The 27,368-nt window shown below is 39.6% G+C and overlaps 1 protein-coding gene across 1 annotated transcript in view; it reads left to right on the top strand.

The window, feature by feature from the left end:
• The window catches only part of CHCHD6 (coiled-coil-helix-coiled-coil-helix domain containing 6), a 319,284-nt gene that overhangs the window by 239,295 nt on the left and 52,621 nt on the right, over positions 1-27,368 (top strand). Inside the window, exon 6 of the mRNA XM_036738734.1 lies at positions 19,500-19,570. Within this exon, the coding sequence (XP_036594629.1) occupies positions 19,500-19,570 (71 nt within the window). The remainder of the gene's footprint in view (positions 1-19,499; positions 19,571-27,368) is intronic.

The raw sequence follows: 27,368 nt of genomic DNA, 5'->3' as shown, positions 1-27,368 counted from the left end.
GGACCCGTTTTGCTAGTACTGTACAATCATCAGTTGATGTTGGTGTAGGGACAGCATGTTCAGTAGCAATCTTTGCTAGTCGATCAGCATGGGCATTGTACTCATGTTCTGGCATAGTGAAGAGCACATGAGTGTCTGCATGAAAAATTGACAAATTAGTAACCAAAGGCATGTCCTATATATTTTCCCATAGTTCTTTGCCCCAAACTTGTTTACTATGAATTTCTCAATTTTGTTTTTTCCACATTGGCATCCATGTAGCTAACCCATTAGCTACTACCCACAAATCAGTGAACATATGACATTGTCCTCCTTTCTCTGTTTTAATAACTTGATGTACTGCCATAAGTTCAGCATATTGACTACTTCCACCCATCCCAGTACTTTCCAAAGTTCTCTTGGTACATGGGTTATAAGCTACTTCTTGCCAGTGTCTTTTATGGCCCAAATATTTTGCTGTCCCATCAGTAAACCATGCATGTTTCTTCTGTTCTTCAGTCAATCCATCATATCCTTGGTTCAGAGGGTTTTTCATTTCCATCAATGTCGATGCTTACAGTAGATTCATGTAGAACAGAAACTCCATTTTTGCCTGTCTTCAATCTGTTCTGAATATACCATTTTCATTTAATTATGCTAGCCTCTTGCACATGTCCAATTATGTGAGATGCTGGGGTACTCATTACCCAAGTCATAATCGCAATTCCAGGCCTTAATATCACTTCATGGCCCAGAGTCAGTTGTTCAGTCTCTACCAAAATCCAATATGCAGCTAACACTGCTTTTCAAAAGGTGTGTATTGTAATCCAGATGAAGGTAGTTTCCTTGACCAAAATCCTAAGGGTACATTTCTGCTTTGTTGTTTCTGCCATAAACTCCAATTCTCATAGTCATCTTGTACAGTCACTTGTAATTCCACTGGTTCACTTTGCATAGGCCATAAATCCAGAGCCAATTGTATAGCAGCTTTAGCTTCTTCAAAAGTTTTACTCTGTTCAAGTCCCCATTCAAATTCATATTTTTTCTTGGTAACTTTATATAAGGGTTTCAAAATTTGTCCAAGATGTGGAATGTGATGGCTCCAATATCCAGACAGTCCTATGAACTTTTGTGCCCCCTTCTTGTTGGTGGGGATAGGAAAATCTTGGATCTTCTGTCGAGCTTGTGGGAGAATTTCTCACAGTCCTTTATTCCACTGTATACAGAAAAATTTCACAGTTTGAGCTGGTCCTTTGTGTTGGTAAGCAAAATGGGCCCTTAGCACTCAGTTCAACTAAGTGCCCTTCAAGAGTTTGGCCTTTGTTTCCTTGATTAGATTTGGGTGTCCTTGGCGCCTCCTTGCCTCAGGGTAGGACCTAGTTTACACATGAGTTTGAGTGACATGTCTGGGACAGCAGAGGCTGTTAGACCACGTGGGTTTAAGTCACCTCTTTGTGACGATTCTAGGTCATGTGGGTGAATCGCATGTGTGACTCACCCCTGACCCTGAAAAAGATATTAAACCAGGGGTTGTTTTTCTGTTTTTTGGAGCTCTTACCCACAGCAGTGGTGGCGCGAGTGACTCTGGGCCAGCCCTCCTTATGAGCTCCCAGGCTGAACCTAGATGTTGGTAACTAAGAATCTGTATTTGGTCTGTCTGTCAATGTTTGTAATTTGTTTAGGGCTCTCACTCATGGTGGTGCTGATATGGAGACTCCGGGCAGCTGTAGCTAAGAGCCCTCCAGCTTATAACCCGCATGCTGAGACTTTGTTAAACTCTGGTAACTGTGTATTGGGATTTGAATCAGACAAGGTCTGTCTGTTGATGTTTGTACTTTGTATTTTGCTCTGAAGGTCAGGGTGCTGGTTTTTTCCCCTGAACTAAGTAAATGATATTTGTATGCTGAATTAAAATAAGCTTGTCAACCCCTTAATGTTGCTTTCCTTACTAAAGCAGTTCAAAAGAACCTGTGCTTTTGCAGCGTACTGGTAGCATTCTCGTTGCTGGGCTTGTGTTGGTCTTTCACTCCCACAACAGCTGCTAGCCGGATTGTTGAAACACCCTTGAATCTTTGCAAGATTAATTTCCCATCCTTTGCTTTTCATGTGTTCAGTTAGAAGTATGAAACTCTTCCCCACTTCTTTTATAGTTTCTCCCTGCATCAAAATATCATCTATGTAGTGGGTAAGCTGTACACCAGGTTAACTCCAACTCATCCAAATGTTCAGCCACAATCTTGTGACATATAGTTGGGCTATGCAGATATCCTTGGGGCAAACGTGTAAAAGTATATTGTTGGCCCTGCCACGTGAAAGCAAACTGGTCCCGTTGTTTAGAGTCTATTGGGATCGTAAAGAAAGCATTGGCCAAATCAATAACCGCGTACCAAGTCCCATCATATTTCTGAATCCTTTCTATTAAGGTAACGGTATCTGGAACAGCAGCATGCAAGGGTAGAGTCACTTTATTCAATTGTCTATAATCCACTGTCATTCTCCACGTTCCATCTGACTTTCATACTGGCCATACAGGATTATTCCATTGAGTGGTTGTAGGTACTAATGCTCCTGCTTCAACATATTCCTTTATAGTATTGGCAATTTTATCTTGCCCACCTGGCACTTGATACTGCTTCAAAGTAATTACTTTAGAAGGTTCAGGTAAAGTGATTGGGTCCATTTTTACTTTTCCCACCAAAACTGTATTAATTCCTATCTTCCTTACTACAAATTGATTATCTTCCCTCAGACAAATGCAGAGTCATGCCTTTCAATATATCTGTTCCAATGATATATTCAGGAAAGGGTGCAATGACCATGATGTATTCTTTCTTAAGCAATTGTCCAATTTTCATCATCACTTTGACTTGTTTGGCTGATATTTCAGCCCCTCCTAGTCCTGTGATGGTAGTAGGAGTTTCATGCTTAAATTTGTCAGGATTTCCATAAATCAAGCTGGCCTCTGCCCCAGTGTCTGTCAGTGCCCTAGTTACAGTATTTGATCCATTCTTGCAATATATAGTCAGGTTAATATGGGGTCTGTAATGCCGTCTGTGTGTTTCTTTGATCTGAGCTGGGGCTCGGCCTATTCCCTAGTCTTCTTGAAGGTATGACTCACTTGGACACGAGGGTTCAAGATCTATAGGATTTGTAGGGGCAGTTCTCACTTCTCTATTCTGTTTGCTATTAAGCCCCTTATCTCAGTACATTTTGTATAGCTCATTAGTTGAAATACCATCTATTCTTCTAAAATATACCCCTGCTTTCAGTAGAGCAGTAAACATTTCTTTCCTTGTCACTCCACTCATTGGACATTGAATCCGTTGGCTATGTACCCTTCTTTCCTGAGGAAACTTATCTCTTCCCCAGTCTCCTAAGTCACTTAACTGTGAAATCTTATCTAGCACTTCTGAAAGAGGGTTCCCTACTTCTGCAATCAGCAAAGTCAGAACCACATGTTTATAAGTGGGGCATGCCATCTTAACTATCAAAATCCTATGAAACTCCCAAGGGAGTTTCCTAGTAAACTTTGGCATTCCCCAACATAATAGCAGTATTTATCACCTCCTCCTTTAACTTTCTCATACAGTCCCTAATTGAATACCAGGATCTTTCTGCAGTAGGCCACATAGTATTAGCATGATATTCCTCTTTATAGTTTGTCGCAGCCAAAGCCAACAAATTGGTTGTTTGGTTAGTTCTTTGTGAATGATAATCCCTAAAAGCTTGCTGTACAAAAGAATTCTGACTAATACTTATGAATCTCACACAATCCTCGGAATCTCCAGACACTCCTACGGCCCCTTAATCACTGATTCTTACCATCTAGGATATTAACAATTCTCCCATTCTCTGGGTGAACGTACTCAAGATACCTGTGATTTCCTGCTGTGTAAAATCTTCCAAAACCAGCCTAAGCTGAGTAGTATGAGCTTGTCTTTTCTGCCTCCTGGGCTCCATGGGGGGCACTTCTCTTTGAGAAGTCTGGTGTGATACTGTCTCACTCTCTCTTTGAGAAGTACCGTGCAACAAAGTATCGTCTGAGATTCTGACATTGTATCCTCCTGTCTAGCTTCTCTGCCCCTGTTGCCTTGGTAACCAGACTGCCTGCTAGACTTGACCTCTGCTGAACTGAGGTGCACTCTTGACCTCTTTGGCTCCTCTGCCTTCTAGTTGAATTTACAAGGCTGTTAGCTTCCCGCTGTTCTACCACCCGAGTTCCTCCATCTTGAAGAAGAAGCATTTGACTTGAATTATCAGACCTTTCAGCATCTGTCTGATTCCTCTCTCATAAAAGTCTATCTCTGTGTTCACATACAATACAAAAAGCTGTGAGTAAAATCCAGTCTTGTCTAGAGATCGCTCTTGGGATCCCCATTCCTGGCTCAACAGTAACCTCTCTGAGGCATTGCTCCAAAACTCTGGGTCCTCCACCCTGTAGCTTCTGCTTCCAGTCCTCGCAGAGACCAGTGCCCTTAGGCCATTACTTTGCAAGCAAGCAATAAGTTACATCCTCCCATCCTGGGACAACCATTTCTTCTTCTAAAGCCCTTCTGCCTCTAAATAGAGATCTTATACCTTGTGATCTTATTCATGACACCAAATGTAACAGTAAGGCAGTAATAACAATGTAGATGATAATTGTCAAAATGCCTATGTGGTTCTGTATCACAAATACATAGAAGGTAGAAGAAGTAAACCACTTATTCAGACACCACAGAGAACCATATCCCACAAGCCATTTATCCAGTCTACCAGAGCAGTAAAACATTCCACACACAATATCACAACCTGGAGACTCGCCATCCCAAAACCTCTCTGACCCCCTGCTGGAGTCTTCCCCAAAACAGACTCACAGTACAGCTAAGTCAGCCTGTTCAATTCTAACAATCACAGCGGTGGCCATTAGCAGCCATAACATCTCTCTCCCTCTCTCTCTCTCTCTCTCTCTCCTCTCTCTCTCTCTCACTCTCTCTCTCTCTGTCTCTCTGCATTTTCTGTGACATAACTTCCTGTCAGGAAGCTCCTCCCACCACATATGTCTTAGGCTTCCTGTGATGTAAGCAGGTCACATGGCCTATTCATGGGTGGAAAAGATCTTCAAATCTAAATTGCTACTATACTACCTAGCACAGTCCTGTATTCAGTAGGTGATTAGGAAATGTTGAATCCATTTAATACTCAACATTTAACCAAAGCAAAAAGGCTCCTTCATAGTTTTGAGTATATTTTTAAGCATTTTCCTAAATTATTCATGAAAGCTACAGTTGTTAAATTTGTTTACAACTTTAATAGGTGTGTTCTGAGTGTTTAAGTTGTACTGAACATGAGGCAGATGCCCTTAGGTTTATATTGGACACTGAATCTGTTTTGAGCATGAGTTGTTATATCCCAGTAGTTAGTAAATTAAGGTGTAGCAGATGAAGGCTTCCATTTATTCATTCCTTTGTGAGGGAGATGAGGAATGATGGCCATCCATAGGCTAATGATTTCCCCTCCTTTAGAAGCTTGCCACGGTGTGAAGAAGCCCTTCACTTAGTAGCAATTGTATATTCAGTTGTGTCCCTGAGCCTCCAGATCCCAGCAGCAGCAGCAGCAATAAAAGACAGTTTAGACTATTTTTTGATGAAGGACCCCATCTATACATTTAAAATGCAAATAGCCCAGAGGGGATACATTAAGCAGTTAACAGTTAATTCTTTAACTGTGTATTTGACAGCCAGTTGAAAGTAAGACTACTACTCATAAATGTTATCTCTCTCCCTTCCCACCAAGAGTGAGAGAAAAGACCTGTCAGGAGATAGGAAAGGGTCTTTGGTAAAGAAGGTTTGGTAAACCAAAGACAGACTTCTCCCACATTATTGGCCCTGGCTATGCCCAGAAAAATCACGATGCCTTCCCAACCTTGGCTTGTTTAATCCAGTCCTGGAAACTATTCTCTCTCTCTCTCTCTCTCTCTCTCTCTCTCTCTCTCTCTCTCTCTCTCTCTCTCTCTCTCTCTCTCTCTCTCCCTCTTCCCTCCTTCCCCCCCATACACACACACACACACACACACACACATATATCCACATACATACACACACTATACACACACATATACACTCTCTATGTTTTCTTCTCTTTACGATTAAGCCTACATCCTCTACCCTCTTAGTCACACTTTGGTCTAGTAGTTAGAGAACATATGTTATTGTGATGCATCACATGTCTTGCTGTCCATTGATTGAACAAGAGTACTTTAGGATAGCTGTCAGAGTTCTTCTCTCCCTCTTACCTATTCAGAGCATCCTTCAAGCCCAGGAAGGTGGATGATTTCCTACATAGTAGGATTTAAAGAGCTGGGGTTAAGGGAAATCCCCCTGGCCAAAAACACTTCCTCACTTAACTGCTGCATTACCTGATTTCATTCCTTTGAGTTAAAAGGGGCTCTTTTTTGGAGAGCAGATCCTTCACCCTAGTTGAGAGATTTGCATATTTGTATTTATCATGCCTTCCTTTGGAGTGGATGGGCAGAGTGGAAATGGGAATGATTTTGGAGTTTGGGTGCTAACATGGGCAGAAGGCCTGGGAAGGGGAAGGAGGAAGTTAAAATGTTAGAGCTGGAAAGGGACCTTGGAGAACATCTAACCCAACTCTTCATTTTATAGAAGAAGAAACTTCAATCAAAGCCTAGAAAATGGAAGTAACACCAATGGTCCCATAGCAATTAGTAGAAGAGCTGGAACTAGAACCCTGATTACAGCTAAAAATAAGAGTTCAGAAAGGAAGGTGAAAGGGTGTCAAAGATAAACCTCACAGACTTGGCAGTTTTGCTGAAGATCAGCCCTGGGTCCCTGTTTAGATTTCTTCAAAGTATTTTCATTCAGCTCTTTTACAGATTTCTGATCAAATGGTCTTCAAGTTTTTTTTAAACCAACTACTCTAACTCTGTCTCTTTTCTTGGTCCTTCCTACAGATGCAGATTGTGCTAATTTTCTTCACTCTTACAGGGTAGTCTTCGTGAGACATTCTAAATTATTTTTAAGTAATTACCAGAGTGAGCTTCAAAAGGTCCCAAATTGGCCAGCCCTTTGCTCAGCTCTTTGGCCATGTCGGCAGCATTGAGTCCTAGAGTTGTGATATAGTCAATCTCATCCATTGCTCTAAAGTTGAGAGGTTTATTTTAGACTTAACTCTTTGGCTGCTTTCTTTCTTATACTAATTTTTCATCCGTGTTTCTGAAAATCAGATTTTTCAGTGTATAACTCTGTAAAGCTAAAAAATGTCCCTAATGCTGGTTAAGTGTTGGTTTTATCTTCCCCACAAGATGGGGAAGTTTCTGGAGGGTAGGGAAATTCTGGGTCTTTCAGAATTCTTGAAAGCCTTTGAGAGGTTCTCAGCCCATTGAAACTTCTAGTTAATATAAATTCTGTGTATCCTTCATAATGTCTTGAGTTCCACCACCCCTTCGAGCTTCCCTGTTCTCTTCTTCTCTGAACTATAAATGCATGCATGGTCCATAACACCTCATGTGTCACACATTACTGTTATCCTTTTGGTTTTGAGTGGCAGTCCTGTCTCTCCAGTTAGAATGTTCGTTTCTTGAGGGCAGTGATCTTGGCTTAGTACTTCTCTTCTACCTCTCATGGTACTGAACACATAGATGTACCTTCATAAATTGGATTATTGATTGAAAGTGAATAACTCACCCTAGACCAAATGACTATACTCTGGATTCCTACCCTAGATTCTAGCCAGGATTTCTACCCTAATCCTGAGGAGCAGATTTGTAATCAAAAGATCAGGATTTGAATCCTGACTCCACCACTTTTCACCTCTGTGACCTTTAACCTATTATCTGGACCACAATTTTTCCATATATAAAAATGAGAGGGGTTGGACTAAAAGATCTCAAAAGTCCTTTCCAACTCTAAATTTAAGATCCTAAGATCTCACCAACTAATCAAAACTTCTTTAATTATAAAAATTTCATATTGATTTTAATAACATAAAATAAAAATATTTAAAATTTGAGAAAGATTTTCTGAGAGAGATGTCAATCAGCACTAAGTATGAAATTCCCAGAAGCAAATGCAGATAGCTGAAATCATTAATAAACAAAAAATACAGAATTTGGCAGATAATGTTAAATAAAATTAATCAAAATAAATGTAAAAATAATTTTTTTTCCTTTAAATGAAATGTTAATATTTTTCAACCCTTTACATATAATATCTATAGCCTTAGAGGTGAAAGGCACCTTAGAGGCCATCTAAACCAACCATGTCATTTTACAGGTGAGGAAACTGATGCCTAGAGAACTAAAGTGACTTGTCTCCAAGGACAGGTTGGAAGTAGCAGGTCCTCTGACTCCATATCCAGTGATCTTTCCTTTGGCACCATGCTGCTTTCTTCCTCAATTGCCAACTTCCTTCTAATCTTGGATAGGAAAAAGGTTAGCTGATAGGACAGTTTCTTAGTGCCTACAGAATGTTAATTTTCTTTCTTCTTCCATGCCCCCTTACTCTGTCTTCCCTCACCCAATTGCTTTCTTTTTGATCTTGCAAATCCAGGTCCTTTGAGAAATTAGACAGTATGAAATATGAAAATTGCTTGGGAAGTAATTGAAGAAACACTGTGACTTTTGAAACCCATGGAGATAACACTCACACCTCTTTATTCACATTATTTAATATTTAATGGCAGATTTAATTAATGGAGAGCAGGTCTTCTGGTTTCAAATGTAAGTAAGAAGCAGCTATGATTTGAGAGGAGGAGAACCTGTTTACAGGGCAGAGAAAAGGGGTTTTGTCAAAATCTGTGAAGTGAGGAGAATAATCAGAAAGATTAGTCCTATAAAAATAAATGATAAAGTTCATGATCACTAAGTTGCTAAGAAATGTGTGTGAGAATCCAGCATACTTCTAGAGAGACTGATCTGTGATTTTAAAATTTATATATAATAGACCTTCCTTTATAAATCACTCTGCAAATATGTGAATACCAATTACATGCGTAGTGTTGTGTTCCATACTGTGAGTGGGAGCTTACTATTTGGGGAAATCAGACTAACAGACATTAAACCTCTAAGTAGTTTATGATTAAATGCAAAAGTAAAATGGTAAAGGCAGTAAGGGCTGTTGGACTTCAGAGAAAAGGGATATCAAGATAGACTTTGAGATTTATGAAAACTTTGCCTTGTGGTTCACTTACTTCAGATTTATGCCGTGTGTGTGTGTGTGTGTGTGTGAGATCACCTCTTGTGACATCAACACAATGTGTGAAATCATACATATATAGAGTAAGAAAGTACAGAACTGGCAGTCAGTGCTATACCAGCTTTCCTCCTTCAGATCAGAATTGTAGATATTTTGAAGGGGAGAGGGCAAAGGATTTCCTCTCTGAATCTGTATGCTAAACAATGAAGCCAGCCACACTGGGGTAGGTAATGCATATGACTGAAGGGAAGTAATCTAAGGCTGAGATCATCTTTCAAATACCAGTGGCCTAATAAGCTATAGATGGGCCTGTAGGAAGGTTGAGAAGCTTGGATTCCTCACATACCTGAGATGACTAACATACTGTCTGAGTCAGACCAAAAGCAAGCAGAGCAGACTAAAGTTTCTGTGGCCCCTTCTAAGCTAGACTTAGCATACCCATACTCTGTCACTTCTTTTTTCTATCTCCCACCCTCAGTTTCCTCATATATAAAATGGGGGTATTGGACTCAAGGATTTCTCATTTATTCCCTTCCCAAAATTGATATAAATGTATAAACTTCTAAGCTATAAACTCTGAGAGCAGGACTCCATAATTTTCTGTGTACCCCACAATAGCAGCTAGCATAATTCCATATAGTAAAATGTTTATTCAACTGAATTATATGCTGATTAGTTATGTATTCGTATGATTACAGGAATTAGGTACTTTAAAAATCTGTTTTGGCATGGGATGGCAAAAAGAGTACTGACTTTGAAGTCAGAACTCTTGGGTTCAAATTCTAGCTTCACCATTTTACTGCCTGCGTGGCCTGGAGCAAGTCAAAGCATCTCTGGGCTTCACTTTTCTCATTAGTAAAATATGAAGTTGAATTGGATTATTTTTTTGATCCCTTCAGTTCTAAATCTTATACTCGATCCCCTTCATTTTACAGACGGAAAAAACCGAAGCCTAAAAATTATGTCAGATGAGTTACTTCTGGTTGGTCAACAGCCAGAATTTGGACCCAGGTCCCATTATGATTCAAAATCCAGTGTTGTTAATATACTGCTTTTCAATATTGATATGTATTTATTTATTTTACTAATTTGTCTACATCAGTATGTCTCAGAGGCAGTGTGGGAGATTAGGAGTCAAGAGACCTGGATTTTAATCCTGACTGTATGATCTGGGAGAAATCACATTGTCTCTCTGAGCCTCACTGTATATCATTAAGTCATTAAGCCTGCCTCAGGTCTCTCCCTACTCCTATCCATTCTCCATTCAGCTGTTACAGTGATTTTCCAAAAATGCAGTTCTAAACATTTCACCACCCCTCAGTGGCTCCCTAATCACCTCCAGGAACAAATGCAAAATTCTCTGTTTGTCATTCAAAGCCTCCTGGCTGTTCCATGAACAAGACTCCATCTCTTAGTTCCAGTCATTTTCTCTGGTTATGACCCATGCCTAGAATGACCTACCTCCTCTCCTCTGCCTGCTGACTTCCCTCAAGTCCTTGTAAGTCTCAGTCCTACCTTGTAGAGGAAGCCTTCCCCAACCTCTCTTAATTCCAGTGTCTTCCCCTTACTATTTCCTATTTATCCAGTAAAATAGCTTGTTTTTATATATTTATTTGCATATTATCACCCCCCATTAGATTGTCAACTTGTCGAGGGCAGCTTTTGCCCTTTTTTATTGCTAGGGCTTAATATATAGTACCTGGCATATACTAAGAGCTTAATAAATGTTGGTTGATTGATAAAAGTAAGAGGGTTGGACTAGCTGATCTTTAAGGTCCCTTCCAGCTCTAAAAAACCACCTATGATTCTAAATTGTGGACATCTAGAATCATAGACTGTTCTTAAGGGCAAGATCTTTTTGTGTAATACCTAATACAGGAGCAGAATAGATACTTAGGAAATGCATTGTGATGATGATGATGATGATGATGATGATGATGATGATGATGATGATGCATTACAGAACCCTGAATACTAAACATTAGATGTGATGCTTTTGCTGGTTAAGGTTTCACTTAATCTGTCTCTCTTTGGGTATGGAAGTATTAACCTTATCGGTAACCATGGTGGTTTGATGTAGAATAAAAATGCCTAATTATGGCATCTTTGCAAATGGTCCTCATTAACATCATGAACCCAAAATAGATACTCTTAAGGGATCGCTTTCAGATTTTTTCAGAGCAGGAGAGAAGTCACCAGGCTAACCTTTAAACCCCATAAGGCATTAATATCAGTAACCAATATTAATATTAATAACTGCTCTGCCACCGTAGAACTTGCAATAGCAGTTGGCATAAATGTGCTGTGTATCTTCAAGGGTTTGATTAAAGGCTTACCTTAGGTGGTTTTGTTCCAAGAGGAAAAAATTGGGCCACTATTATTTCTAACTCTATTGGAAAGGAGGCCTCATTGCCACTTAGGGCTTTGATGTAAGTTATAATAGTTTTTGTGGGTTTGCTCTGCTAAGAGTGAAATGTAACAAACTCAGGTTAACAAAACTGTTTCCCCATGCTATACCCAAGATTAAAATGGAAAAATGGTACCAGCTGGCCTGTTTTTATGTGTGTGTGTATAGTATGTGTATGTATACATACATATATATAATATTTATTTTTTCCCAGTTACATATAAAAATAATTTTTGACATTTAATTTTTTTAAATTTTGAGTTCCAGTTTCTCTCTTACCTTCCCTCACTTCACCTCTCATTGAGAAGGCAAGCAATTTGTTATACATTTACAATCATGCAAAACATATTTCCATATTAGTCATGTTGTGAAAGAAAGCATAGACCCCCCCCCTGAAAAAAATCAAGAAAAATAAAGTTTAAAAAAACATACTTTGATCTGCATTCAGACTCCATCAGTACTTTCTCTAACTATAGATAGCATTTTTCATCATAAGTTGTTTGGAATTGTTTTGGATCGTCGTACTGCACAGAATACCTAGGTCATTCACAATTTATCATCATATAATATTGCTGTTACTATGTACAGTGTTCTCCTGGTTCTGTTCATTTCACTTTGCATTAGTTCATTTAAATCTTTCCAGGTTTTTCTGAGAGCATGTTGCTTGTCATTTCTTATGACACAATAGTATTCCATCATAATTAAGTACTATAACTTGTCAGCCACTCTCCAGTTGATGGGCATCCTCTCAATTTCCAATTCTTTGCCATCACTAAAACAGCTGCTACAAATATTTTTGTACGTGTAGGCCCTTTTTCCTTTTTTCTTTTATCACATGGCTTTATAGCCCTTTGGGCATATTCCAAATTGCTCTCCAGAATGGTGAAATCAGTTCACAATTCTACCAGCCAGTGCATTAGTGTCTCAATTTTCCCATTAACCCTCCAACATTTGTCATTCTCCTTTTCTGTCGTGTTAGCCCATCTGATAGGTGAGGGGGCTGGTATATCAGAACTGTTTTAATTTGCATTTCTCTAATCAGTACTGAGTTAGAACATTTTTAATATGATGATAGATAACTTTGATTACTTCATCTGAAAACTGCCTATTTATATCCTTTGACCATTTATCAACTAGGTATCATTTGGCTCTTATTATTACAAATATGGTTTAGTTCTCTATATATTTGAGGAATGTAACCTTTATCAGAGAAACTTGCTATAAAAAAATTTTCAGTTATGATTACTGCACATTTCCCTGTATCTTATTTTTCCACTGTTTATCCTACTCTCTCCTTTCACTGTGTCCATTCTAAAAAGTGTTTTGCTTCTTACTACCACCTCCCACAATCTGCCCTACTTTCTATCAGCTTCCCTCTTCTTTTATTTCCTTTCCCTCCTACTTTCCTGTAGGGTAGATACATGTAAGATAGCTGTCTACTATATCCAACTGAGTGTATATGTTATTCCCTCTTCGAACCAATTCTGATGAGAGTAAGGTTCACATGTTCCCCCCTAACTTCTCCATCTTCCCCTCCACTGTTAAAGCTCTTTCATGCCTCCTTTGTGTGAGATTATTTATCCTATTCTACCTCCCCCTTTCTCCTTCTCCCACTGCATTTCTCTTTCTCACCTCTTAATTTTATTTTTTAAATAATCATCCCCTTATATTCAACTCACACCTGTGCCCTCTGTCTAAACATACTCCTTCTAACTGCCCTAATAATGATAAAGTTCTTAGAAGTTACAAATAGCATCTTCCTATGTAGGAATGCAAACAGTTTAACCATATTGAATTCCTTATGATTTCTCTTTCATGTTTACCTTTTTCTACTTCTCTTGAGTCATGTATTTGAAAGTCATATCTTCTATTCAGCTCTGGCATTTTCACCAGAAATGTTTGAAAGTCCTCTTTCATCAAATTTCCATTTTTTCCCCTGAAGGATTATACTCATTTTTTCTGGGAAGACGATTCTTGGTTGTAATCCTGGCTCCTTTGCCCTCCAGGATATCATATTCCAAACTACCAGTCCTTTAATGTAAAATATATTAAATCTTTACCAAAGACTCAATCAGGCTTTAGTGGGCAACTTTTACATAGTAGCAGTTTTGCAAAACACATGCCCATCTCCAATCATTGAATTCAAAGCACAGTGTGGTGCTTGCACAGGTATAAAAGGCAGATTCCCAGTACAGCCAGCTTAATTCCCTTTAACTTTTGCTTTACAAAAGAAGATGACTCTGGCCAAAATGCATGCACTGTAAATTTTCCTGGCTAATTCACTAAACTACAAAGCAAGTGATTCTGAAAAAATAGTACTAAAAATATTCTCTCTTCTATGTTTCTTGTAACTATTGCCATTATGGTGCTACCAAAAGTTTTGGTTTGGTTAAAAAGAAAAATGCCATGGGCTACAGTCCTCTTCCATGATTCTTTCCCACCAGTTGCATTAATATGCTTATAACACTAGTGCCAGTTATGTTATTTGATAATGCTTGTTATGATATTTGTATATTTGTTTGCAATCCAATTTTGCTCAATAATATGCATATAAACTACATACCTGAAATAAACATAAGTACTAATAAAAAAAAATTTTTAAAGATGCTAAATCTTATGTTATCCTGACTGTGACTCCATGATATTTGAATGATTTCTTTCTGTTTGCTTGCAATGTTTTCTCTTTGACCTGGGAGCTCTTTAATTTGGCTATAATATTTCTGGGAGTTTTCAGTTTGAGATCTGTTTCAGGAGGTGATCAGTAGCTTCTTTCAGTTTCTATTTTATCCTGTGGTCCTAGGATATTAGGGCAGTTTTCCTTGATAATTTCATGAAAAATGATGTCTAGGCTCCTTTTTTGATCATGGCTTTCACGTAGCCCAATAATTCTTAAATCATTCTCTCCTCTACTTTCCAGGTCCATTATTTTTCCAATGAGATATTTCACATTCTCTTCTATTTTTTTCATTCTTTTGATTTTGTTGTATTGTTTCTTGACATCTCCTGGAGTCATTAGCTTTCACTTACCCAATTCTAATTTTTAAGAAATTATTTTCTTCACTGAGCTTCTGTATCTTCTTTTCCATGTGACCAATTCTGCTTTTTAAGGCGTTCTTCTATTAAATGGATTTTCCTGCCTGTTTTACTATTTGACCTGTTCTGTTTTTTAATGTCATTCAGGGTTTTTGCACCTCTTTTACCAAGCTATCGACTCTTTTTTCATCATTTTCTTGCATTTTCCCCCTATTAATTTTTAAAGTCCTTTTTGAGCTCTTCCAAGAATTCTTTTTGGGCCAAAGACCAATTCACATTTTTATTTGAGACATTGGATGTAGTAGTTTTTATTTTGTTGTCTTCTTTTGAGTTTGTGTTTTGCGCTTTCCTATCACTATAGTAACTTTATGTGGTCAGGATCTTTTTTGTTGTTTGCTCATTTTTCCAGCCTATTTCTTGACCTTTTATTTTATGTTAAAGTTGGACTCTGCTCCCAGGATGAAGGGGACACTGTCACAAGCTTCAGATTTTTTTGTGCAGCTATTTTCAGAGCTAGTTCTGTAAGTTTTCAGTTCTTCCAAGGTGGTATGATCTAAGGAGATGTGTGTTTACTAGTCTCTTGACCTGTGCTCTGGTCTGTGAATAACTATAAGCACTCTTTCCTGCCCTGAAACTGTTACCATGGTCCCTGCTCCCCTGTAGCCACAAGCTCTGGTGTGCTAGTGTTCTTCTGGGCCCTGGGACTGTGATGTAAGACTGCAGCCCACGAGTATGGGCAATGCAACAGAGTCCTGCACCCAGTTCCAGCAAAGGGAGCCCTATAATCTTCTTCTGATCAGTTATCTGACCTCTTTACCATCTACAGAGCTTTGGAAGCCACTGCTGCCCATTTGGTTGCCCCCAAGGCTTGCTGTGGTCTTGTAGGGCGTTGCCTGCACTGGGCTATATTCTACTCTCATTCTGGTGGGACAGATCATTCCTGCTTACCTTCTAAGTTGCCTTGGGCTGGAAAATTGTTTCATCCCATCCCTTTGTGGGTACTTCCAAGCAGCTCCAGAATTCATTTTGAGGTGTTATTTAAAGTTGTTTGGAGGGTAATTTGAGAAACTCAGATGAGTCCCTGCCTTTTTTCTGCCATCTAGCAGCTGTCCTATTTTAAAGAAACATATTCTGGGCTTCCTAAATATCTATTAAATCCAGACCAGAATCCATTGTAATTTTACCATTGAGTCACCTGGCTAGGATGGGGGACCCTGGGATGTATACTTCCTTAGCCCCAATTCAGAGGAGAGAACTTTGGTCCTTGGTCTAACAGTTGATATAAAGAGGCATTGTCAAAGGTACACTGAGACGGGACCTTAAATCTCATTTAGTCCAGGCTCTTTCCAAATGCCACAGTCCCATCTACATCATCCTTAGTGAGTAGTCTTACTTATAGATCCCTGTTTGACCACTTTAAGTACTCATTAGGTCACAAAACATTCTGGTCCATTGTTAACTTCAATTTTTGGAAAATTTCTCTTTATAATGAGCTAAAATCTGCTTCCTTAAGACATCTACCTTAGAGAAATGCAAATCAACACAACTCTGAGGTACCACATCACACCTATTGTTGTGTAGAAAATAACAGCGAGACGAGACCTGGGTTCAAGGTAAATTTAAGTGTGGATTTACTGTTCAAGAGCGCGACTACCTGGAGTATATATTCAAATCAGGCAGCCCTGAACTGAGAGACTACAATGCTTATAAAGGCAAAAACCACAATTACACAATTAGGGAGGGTCGCTAGCAGAAGCAATGACGTACAGAAGCAGAGATCAGCCATTGGTTGGATTCATAGCTCAGAGCTAATTTTAGGAATATGGCGCAAGGACACATGGGTGCAACCATCCTGTGACACAGGATGGTCCCTCTTAGGTCATGATCAGTTTCCTATAACTGGGTGGAGGGTATAGGGTGGAATTTCCCAGAAAGTAACCCCTACTTGATCAGCTATGGTGTGAATGGAGGGACCTAGCTTGGTCAGCAGAATAGTTTCGCCATAACCCAGGGTGGGGACCTTATTTGGTAACAGGGGGGTTTCTCCTTAAGATGAACTTTTACCCTACCCTGCAACTGACCCTTGCACATGATGCTGATGTAGAAAGAATATACAGAATACTGAATCAGAAGAAAGGGGTGGTCAGGGGACTAGCCTTGGGCAATCTACCCAGAACTATGCCTTAAGCTGTTTCAAGCCATTTCAGGGTGTAGGGCAGAGACAAAGACAAAAATATAAAGGGGATTAATGGTGGGCTCAAAGGGGAGTAATGGTGGGCTTCAAACTTGGGTGTAACACTATCAGATAGGCTAACATGACAAAACAGGAAAATGATAAACATTGGAGAAGATATGAGAAAAATGGAACACTAATTCAGTGTTGGTGGAGTTGTGAACTGGTCCAGCCATTCTGGAGAGCAATTTGGAACTATGGCCAAAAGCCTATGAAAATATGCATACCCTTTGACCCAGCAATACCATTTCTAGGGCTGTATCCCAAAGAGTTCATAAAAATGGGAAAGGACCCACATGTGCAAAAACATTTATAGGAGCTCTTTTTGTAGTGGCCAAGAATTAGAAATTGAGGGAATGCCCATCAATTGGAGAATGGCTGAACAAGTTGTGGTATATGAACCTGATGGAATACTATTGGGCTATAAGAAACGATGAGCAGGTAGATTTCAGAAAAACCTGAAAAGACATATATGAACTGATTCTGAGTGAAGTGAGCAGAACCAGGAGAACATTGTACACAGTAACAGCCACAATGTTCGATGCCTGACTTTGATAGACTCAGCTCTTCTCAGCAATGCAAGGACCTAAAACAATTCCAAAAGACTCATGATGGAAAATGCCATCCATATCCAGAAAAAGAAATGTGGAGTCTGAATGCACAGTGAAGCAGACTATTTATTTTGTTTTGTTTTGTTTTTCTTTCTCATGGTTATTCTCATTCATTCTAATTCTTCTATTCAACATGACTAATGTGAAAATATGTTTAATAGGAATGTATATGTAGAGCCTATATCAGATTGCATGCTGTCTTGGGGAAGGGGGAGGGGAGGGAGGGAGAGAAAATTTAAAACTTATGGAAGTGAATGTTGAAAACTAGAAAAACAAATTAACTTAAAAAAAAGACATCTGCCCATTGGTCCTAGTTTTTCTCCCTCTGGAACTATATAGAGGAAATCAGATTCTTCCACATGATGTAGCTCTTCAAAGATTTGAAGATGGTTGTTAGCTCACTTTCTCTGACTGTTACACGTCACATGATATTCAGAACCTCTCACTGTTCTGTTCATTCTCCTGAATGTGTTTTATTTTATCACTGTTTCTCTTAAAATGTGTCACCCAAAATTCAATAGAGTCTAGTTTTTAATCTGGGCACAGAGTTCAATCCTGCATTACAGGAGAGCAGCATCTCACAGGCAGAATGGTCATGAGAGTCAGTATTCTATCACAGAAAGAGCCCAGGAGACCTACTCACTGACCATGTGACCTTGGCCCAGTCATTTCCTCTTGCTGTGCCTCTGTTTTCTTATCTGTAAAATGAGGAAATTAGATTAAATTTTCAAGATCCCTTTCAAATTTAACAAACTGGTTCTTTTATAGTAGTGTGTTCATGAAAGCATCTAGAGCATCATCTGTGAATAATGCTGAGATTGTTAGCACTATGGAGCAGTCTTCATGACACAGCAGTGTTTGTCGTTTCTTTGTGTGAATTTTTAAAATAAATTTTTGTTGATTTATTGTTTTTTACATCACCAAAATTTCCCTTGATAATCCCTCCTTACCCTTCCTAGAGAGCCCTTGTGTAACAAATAATATTTTTAAGGGAAGAAAAAGTCAGTAAAATGAATCAATACAGCAAAAAAAGTCTGAAAATGCATGCAGTGTACCAAGTTACTTGGACCTCCAACCTCTGCAAAGGTGTGGGAAGACCCATGTTTGTTCTTTATAATTTTACAATATTCACTTCTGATTCTTTTGTGGTTGTTCTTTGCATTTACATTGTTGTAATCATTGTGTATATTGTTTTCTTGGTTCTGCTTTATTTACTCCACATCAGTTCATAGAAATTTTTCTGTACTTCTCATAGTAGTAGTTCATAATTGAGACTAGCTGTTGTTCTGACAGCACAACAGCATTCCATTTTACTCATGTATCACGTTTTTATTTGCCCATTCCCTAATTAATGAGCATTTAGTCAGTACTCAGTACCTTCCCCCTCTTTTCCCCTCCCCTCCCCCAACGGTTGTGAGGATCAAATGAGGTAATATTTGGGAAAAAAGCACTTAGCACAGTGCCTGGCCCACGGTTAGGCTTCATATCAATGCTCATTCCCTTCCCCTTCTCGTACTCTCTTTGGCCACATTCTTCATGGTAGCTTTAAATAATTCTGCTATACTGGGAACTTGCTTCTTATCAGTCACCTCTGGATATAAGCCTAGTATTGAAATCTATCTCTGTGTTAAAGGTTAGTCACATTTGCATAATTCCAAATTGCTCTCCAGAATGTTTGTACTAAATCACAGCTGCACGGACAGTACATTGTTGTACCTATGTTTCCACAACCCCTCCAACACTGACTATCCCCGTCCTTTGTCAGCTTGGCCAATTTACAGGATCTGAAGCAAAACTTCAGAGTTTATATTTGCATTTTTGTTAGTGATTTCAAGCATTCTTTATACGATTGTCAATAGTTTGCTATAGTCTTGACGAAAGATCATGTCCTTTGACCATTTATCTATGGGGAATGGCTTCTAGTTTGATATTGATATACATATATGTATGTAAATGTGTTGATTATATATCTTATATATAAATCCTTATCAATTTGATTCAAAGATTTTTTTCTGTGTGAATTTTTTTTTTAATTACAGAATGCTGAAATGTACAAACTGTCATCACAACAGTTCCATGAAGCAGCTACTCGGCTGGAAGACACAATAAAGTAAGGATTTGCCTTTTGTTCATTGCAAAACTTAGCATATATTTATGAACGTCTCACCCTGTCCCAATGAATATAATGCTGCCTCTACTGCTTAATCCTGGCTGTCTAGAGGTACACAGTTGACAATCTGCCATCATTCTTCGTACTTCAAGTTAAGATGGAAAGTGGTCATCCTTAATTGACCACATTAACTCCTTCTACCAACTCATTGGTAACTTGAGGCATAGATTGAGTCAGAGCCCAAGACTTTAATTAAGAGAAGCTATTTTTCATTGTCCTGAAGCCTTGGTATCCATTGGCCAAGGCTGTGCTAAGAATAATAATGGAGAAGGGAGGGGAGGAATCCTGGTAAAATGGGAAAGTTGGGGGTGGGGTGTAGTTTTCAAGTGGGAGGTGATGCTTTGACAATTACTGATATAACTGGTTGGGGGGCCCTGACTTTGATAATCCAGAAAATAGACACTGTGCTTTCACTTAAGAGTATGTATTGGCTTAGGGAATCAGATGGTATCAGCAAAAAAAAGTCTGGTGGTATCCAGAGTTAGGCCAGTACAGCAGGGTAAAGGAATGTTCGGTGAGGGGCAGAGAGGAGGGAAGCAATTTCATTTTCTTTCAAATTCATCTAGAGTCTTTCAGAGTGGGGAACCTGCAGCCTTGAGGCCACATGTGGCCTTCTAGGTCCTCAAGTGCAGAACTTTGACTGAATCCAAACTTCACAGAACAAATCCCCTTAATGAAAGGATTTGTTCTGTAAAATGGACTCGGTTATAAGGCCACATCCAAGGATCTAGAAGGCCACATGTGGCCTCAAAACCACAGGTTCCCTACCCCTGGTAGATCCTGTAACACACCCTGCTAATCTGTGAAAAGCTATCTCTCCCCATAAATTTATTTCCCCTGCTTCTCTGAGAGAGAGAAAGAGACAGAGACAGAGAGACCTTGGTATGGAGTTGGAGAATGGGGGAAGGTTGGTATCACACCCCTGGAGATTTCAGAGTTGTGATGGTTTGTGATCAAATCAGTGGCATTTTGACATTGGTAAAACTGTTAAGTTTGTTGTAATTGAAGGGGAAAAAAATTCAAAAGGGTTCAGATAATTAGGAAGTAACAAAAATATTGTAAAAAAAATGCTATTGATAAATAGCAGGTGAGAGGCCACTGGGGAGATTTGTGGGGGAGGGGAATGATTGTTCAGCATTTTGATAGGGGAAAGAAATTTCTATTCTCCTGTCCCCCCAAACTGGGGGAAATAGCTTTAGTTTTGCTCAGGAGTTGGGAAACCTGCAGCCTCGAGGCCACATGTGGCCTTCTAGGTCCTTAAGGGGATGCAGCCTTTTGATTGAGTTCAAGTTTTATAGAGCAAATCCTTTCATTAAGGGGATTTGTCCTATGAAGTTTGGATTCAGTCAAAGGGCTACACTTGAGGACTTAGAGGGCTACGTGTGACCTCAAGGCTGCAAGTTCCCCACCCCTGGTTTGACTCAAAGAAGTAATTTTAAAAGAGGGAAGGGGGGAGGAAAAAAACGTCCTTGACAGTTGCTCTCTAGTAAGTTTAAGTCCTTCTGAAACAATAGAAAGCAAAAGAAGAGAATTTCCAAATGGTTCAGTAGTGACCAGGAAAGATGAACACCCCTGGGGTGTTTTTGGCTTGGTGTGATTGGTATATATAGATATTGCAGATGAAAGGATTGCTCAGACCTTGTTCTAGTGATTTTATAATGACTTTGGATACAAGTGTCCTCAGGTGGAGAGAGTCAAGTCAGCAGAAGTTGTCAATAGAGGGAGACTGCGAACAACTCTCCTGTGAGGACTGTTTTGCCTCCCTGCCACAAACACACAAACACATGCACAGCTTTGAAGGCTAACTACTAACTAGTTGTCATTTATAGTTCTAGCCTCAATTTATGCAAAAACTGAAAAAAGAGTAAGAGAATCTCCAATCTAGTTATAGGGAGAGAGCTTGGAAAGCAGTTATATCAAAGAGACCACTAAGTGACAGAATAGAATAATGTGATCGCCAAGAAAATAGAGTTGCATAGAGACACAACACCGCTCCCCCCCAAACAATGGGAGGTTGCAGTGGCAGCAGATGCTGTATTCAACACTCTGTCACTCATTACCTAGAAGAAGTAGACAGGTAAAAAAAAAAAGCAAAAGAAGTGAAAAGGCCTAGAGTAGCTTTTTAAAAGAAAAAGAAATACAAACACTCACCAGCCTGTGACTAAGGTACCCATTCCTTCTAGAATCACAAATATTGCCACTCCTACCCTCCACCCCAAACAACAGATCTTGACCTCTTATAACTTATGACATCCTATTTTCCTGATACCAGTTTGATTTTACTAACAAAGTTTCATACATCTTTACACCTTCTGAAGGTGCTAGGTGGAAGATCATTTTTTTAGATGCAAGTTAATAATAAAATTAGTTTTTTGTTTTGAGAACTTTGTGACATGCTTTGACATAACTGGGGATACTTTGGGGTCCCTGAAAAGCTGGGTTTGGGAGTTACTGCTGTAGAAAGAGTCATGGGCAGATCTGTTCTATCCTGAATACAAGGGATCAGGAGGGGAGGGCACCTGGATGTTTGTTAAGCATTTGCCCTTTCTTATTCCTTTCTCAGATGTTCTCCAAAACCTGCACCCTGAATCTTTTAACCACTTTGAGATTCCTAGAGCCACCCTAGGAATTCATACTGGTCTGGGAAGCACAGTTGCCCTACCTAGAGGATGTGATTATAATAAGGAAGATAGAGATGGGGATACAGATCCTCTCAAAAGTCCCAGGAAATGGTAGTTGAGATGGAAAACCCTATAAAATGGTCCCAGAGCCAACTTGTTGCCCTAAATGTTATAGTCAGAATGGACTTTGTTTTCTTTGAATGACTCAGCTCGCCTTGTTGAGCTTCCCTGGACGCTGGGGCTTGCTCTTCCGGGGCAGGACCAGAGCTTCCTGTGTGATGAGTCGTGGCGCTGGCTGAGGGGAGGTGTGTTAACGTGGTCTACGCTGGGGGAGGGGCCAAGTCAAGAACCAATCGGCCCTGGTCGTTCAGGCGGCGCTTGATGATGTCAAAAACTCTATAAGAGGGGAGAGGACAGCTTGAAGATCCTCCTTTCCTTTTCCGGTTGGAGCCAGAGACACCTACAGCCGAAGCTGAGCTGCCGGTAGCAGAGCTGACTAGAGGCTAGTGGGTAATCTTCTTACCATAGAGGGGAAGCATGTATACGATTTTGCCTTATACCATCTTGCTTCTCTGTGGCCTTTTGGTTACCCTTATAAGGCGGACTTATTGGGCCTGGAAGCTTTTGATGAAAATATCAAAATGGAGACGCTGGTTTGTGGGCTTGTTATTGTGGAGTGTAAATACCTGCTTTAGTTCTCCTGCCTTTTGCCTAGAGAATTCCTTATATCTTGCGGTTCCGGACCTTTTAGGCACATATGAGATTCTCTTTGAAATCATAAATTCTGCCTTCCTAATATAAATGTTCCCTGAGCTTTCCATGCTGGCTCATCCCTCTGTGTGCCCCAGGGGCCCCTGGTCCCAATATTCCTCATTGCTACTAGATTTGCCCTAGTTGTACTGGAACACCAGTGGTACCCTTGGCTACTTTGGAGTTGCTATGCACCATACCCACAGACTAATATAGCAGTTTCTAGATTGTCTCTTCTTCTGAGTTCTTCTTCCCATCCTCCCCCTGATATCCAAATCCATTTCCACAGTTTGCAGATTAATCTTTCTGAAACAGTTTTCCATACGTTACAACCTCCCTATCAGCTTGACATTCCTACATAGTCTTTCATATTCTGGCCCACTTTCCCTTTCCAGATTTATGAACCACACCTTCCCCATTCAAATCCTTCATTTCCAATTAAATTGGTCTACTTGTCATCCTCTAAATTGTCTATTTGCATTCCTACCTGGATGCTTTTGCTCATACGTTGCCTTTTGCCTAGTAATAGGGTAGCCTTGCTTAAAGTACCGCCACATCATGATAACCCCACCCTCTGAATTCTTACAGCACTTGTCTATGCCACTCAGTTGGTATATATAAAATCACGAAATTGATTGGATGAGCCTCAGTCACCAACTCTAATCCTGTGGAAGACCACAAGGCCTTACTATGTACCCTACCACTACTCTCCTCAGATCCTGGGGAACTGTTATCTGACCTACTAATACACCCTAAGAACCCAAGACCTTGCCAATCACCCTGCTGCTGAACCGCCTAGGACTTCTAGCCTTTCCATCCACTCTGCAACTGAATTCTCTTTTCTGTGTTGTCTCCCCCAATAAGACTGTGAGCTCCTTGACAGAGAGATTGTCTTGCTTTTTCTGTTTGTATCTCTTGTATTGAGCACAGTGCCTGACACATAGTAAGTGTTTAATAAATGTTTTCTTAAATCTATCCATTCATGTATGCATAGCTATATTCCTTGGGCTATATACCTAATAGGATTTTTTAAGGAGAAAAGAACTAGAAACAGAGTAGATGATCAGCTAGGTCACTACCTAGTGAATAGAGCACTGGGCCTGAAGTCAGAAAGACCTGAGTTCAGATGTAGCTTCTTACTACTTACTTACAGCTGTGTGACTCTGGGCAAGTCACTTAACCTCTTTTTGCCTCAGTTTTCTCATCTGAGGAAACTGGTTGTTGTGAAACAGGGTTGTTGTGAGGATCAAATGAGATAACACTTGCAATGTACGTAGCATATAGAAAATGCTATATAAATGTGTGGGCTGTTATAATTATTAGTTTGGAAATGGATTATCAAGTTTTAGTTCTTGAAAGTAATGGAATTTTCCTGTAAAGTAAGAGACAATGAATATGATGAATTTTGATGGGAATGAGAATCATGGGAAGACGTATATGAACTAATGCAGATTGAAATAAACAGAAACAGAACCACAAAAACAATAGACATAGAGACTACAATATTTTAACGGAAAAGAACAACAATAAAATAATACTAATTGAATGCTACAGAATTATAATAACCAGTTAGCCCCAAAGAAGAGAGAGGAGAAGGCACTTCCTCCCAGGTCTTTGCATCTGTGTGGAACACTGCATGTATATAACAGTCAGAATTTTTCAGTAGGTTCACTAGTTTGATTAAACTTTTTTTGTCTTTTTGACTAAATTTTTTGTCCTCTTTTAAATTCTTTATTATAAGGGATGGTCATCTGAAAGTGGAGGTACACTGGGAAATATATGTAATATTTAAAGAAAATGTATCAATAATTTTTTAAATCTTATTTCATCATTAGCCCAAAATGAAGATGCAACCTGGGTATTAAAGATCACATCATTAAAAAAATTAGAAGAGAACTTTTCACAGCTATGTCTAGGGGAGAAGCTGACCCCTTTCCTGTAGTCATTGTAGTCCTGAATGTGATAGGAAACTGAGCAGAGAGGCAAGAGTCCAACCTAGACATAGATACATTTGACAGTTTCCAGCTGCTTATTGGATATCCTGTAGAAATCTAGACACCCATCATGTCCAAATCTGAGCTCATCTTTCCCCAAAAAACCCTCGTCCCTTCTAGCTTCCCTATTACTGTTGAGCGTACCATCCTACCTACCTAGGTGTCATCCCCAACTCCTCACACTCTCTCACCATCTCATGACCAATTTGTGGCCAAGGCCTATCTTTCTTACCTTAACAACATCTCTCACATACACCCCCTCCTCTCTGGGACTGCTGCTACCCTGGCTCAGGCCCTCATTGCCTCATGCCTAGACTATTGCAACAACTTGGTGGAGTTCTAAAGAAATATTGTTTGTAAAGCACTTAAGCCAATACTTGGCACATAGTAGACACAATATAAAAGCTTGTTCCCCTTCCCCTCCTCAAGTCTCTTCCCATTCCAGTCCATCCTCTAATCAATCAGTCAATAAACATTTATTAAGCTGAGAATACAAAGTGCTAAGTGCTGGGGATACAAAAAGAGGCAAAAGACAGTCCCTGCCCTCAAGGCTCTTACAGTCCAATAGGGGAGACAACAAGCAAACAAACATATACAAAGTAAGCTATATACAGAATAAATAGGAAGTAACTAACAGAAGGGTTTGAGAAGGCTTCCTGTAGAAGGTGGAATTTTAGTTGAGACTTAAAGGAAGCCAGTGAGGTCAGTAGTGAGAGCAGAAGAGGGAGAGCATTTCAGTCATGGGGTACCGTGCCTGAAACAAACTCCGCTGGCTCTGTAGCACCTCCAGGAGCAAACACAAAGTGCTCTGTTTGGCACCAAAGCCTTTCATAAGCTATAGCACCTTCCTGCCTTTTCAGCCTTCTTATACCTGACTCTCCAGCATGTACTCTTCCATACAGTGACAATGGCTTCCTTGTCATTCCTCCCACAAAACACCTCATCTCTAGACTCTGGGCATCTTCTGTGGTTGTTTCTCATGCATGGAATGCTCCCCTTCCTGGTCTCTACCTCCTGGCTTCTATGGCTACTTTCAAATCCCAACTAAAATCCTGTATTCTGTAGGAAGATTGTCCCAATTTCTCTTAATCTAGTTGATTATCTCCAATTTATCTTTTACATAGCTCATTTGCACATAATTATTTACATGTTATCTTTTCCCATTAGACTTGAGCAGGGCCTGTCCTTTGCTTTCTTCATATCCCCCAACACTTAGCATAGTGCCCTGGCACATAGTAGGCATGTGATGAATGTTTACTTACTGACTGATGATCTTTTGTTTGTATGGTACATTTTTTTCTTGTCTTTGGGAGGGTTTTAGAGGGAGTTGAGTTTTTCTGGAAACTTTTACATTGCCATTCTTACCCAGAAGTTCCCTTCATTCTTTTAAAGATAATAAAAAGAAAATTCCTTCCCCACAGTAGGGCTGGGAATCACCCGTGGTTAATAAGAGTGGTACTTTATTGTTTTGCCTTTCCCCCCGCATAAGGATCACATTGTGGTTCTTTTTGTCGTTTCTTTTATATTTTGACGTAGTGCTTCATTTCATACAGTATTTTCCTTTTGAGACAGCTTTAAAACAATAGTTCTTAATCTGAAGTCAATGAATTTGTATTTTTGTATTTTTATAATTATCACATAATTAGTTTCCTTTTGTAATCTTACATGTTTAATATTATGCATTTAAAAGTATGAGGGATCCATAGGCTTCACCAGACCTTCCAAGGGGTCATTAGTCACAAGAAAGGTTAAGAACCTCTTTTTTAGAAGGAGCTGAGATTGGCTGGAACCTTCCATATTGCTATCTTTACCAGAAAGGTGATGAATTTCCTCAGTGACAGCAACTCTCTGTAGACCTTCTTGGTAAGGCACAGCAGGGGTTGCAGTCTCTTTGGCAGAAGGAGTATCCATCCTACTGAAATCGCAGATCACAGCATAAAGTCAGCATCTCTTCCCACCACCCCCCCTTCCCTGCCTGGCATGGTAGTGCTCACTAAATGTTTATTCATGTGAATGGCAAGGCACTGGACTTTCATCCTGGTCCAGGAACAGCCTTTGGTGGACCAACTTTCAGTTCCCCACAGAGCAGCGTTGGGATCCAGCAACAATTTTCTCCCCCATACAAACCAAATCAGAAGCAATTCAGAAATCATTTCTCTTAAACCTTAGGAAAAACTCCTAGACTGGGAGATTTATAGGACTAACTAATGACTGTAAATTGCTGCATAAATACCGTAAAAATGCCAACTAGTGGCAGCAACAATATTTTCAGATTTTTCTTCCAAGGTAGTAGATAGACCATTTCCTCCAAACATTTTTGAGCTAGCTAGTAGACTAGAGAAGTGGCAGAAAGTTTTTTTTTTTTTTTGGAGT

This window comes from Trichosurus vulpecula, chromosome 9, assembly GCF_011100635.1.
Source record: "Trichosurus vulpecula isolate mTriVul1 chromosome 9, mTriVul1.pri, whole genome shotgun sequence".
NCBI classification, from domain to species: domain Eukaryota; kingdom Metazoa; phylum Chordata; class Mammalia; order Diprotodontia; family Phalangeridae; genus Trichosurus; species Trichosurus vulpecula.
The sequence above is the reverse complement of the archived record's forward strand: the minus strand, read 5'-3'. Positions and strand labels throughout refer to the sequence as shown.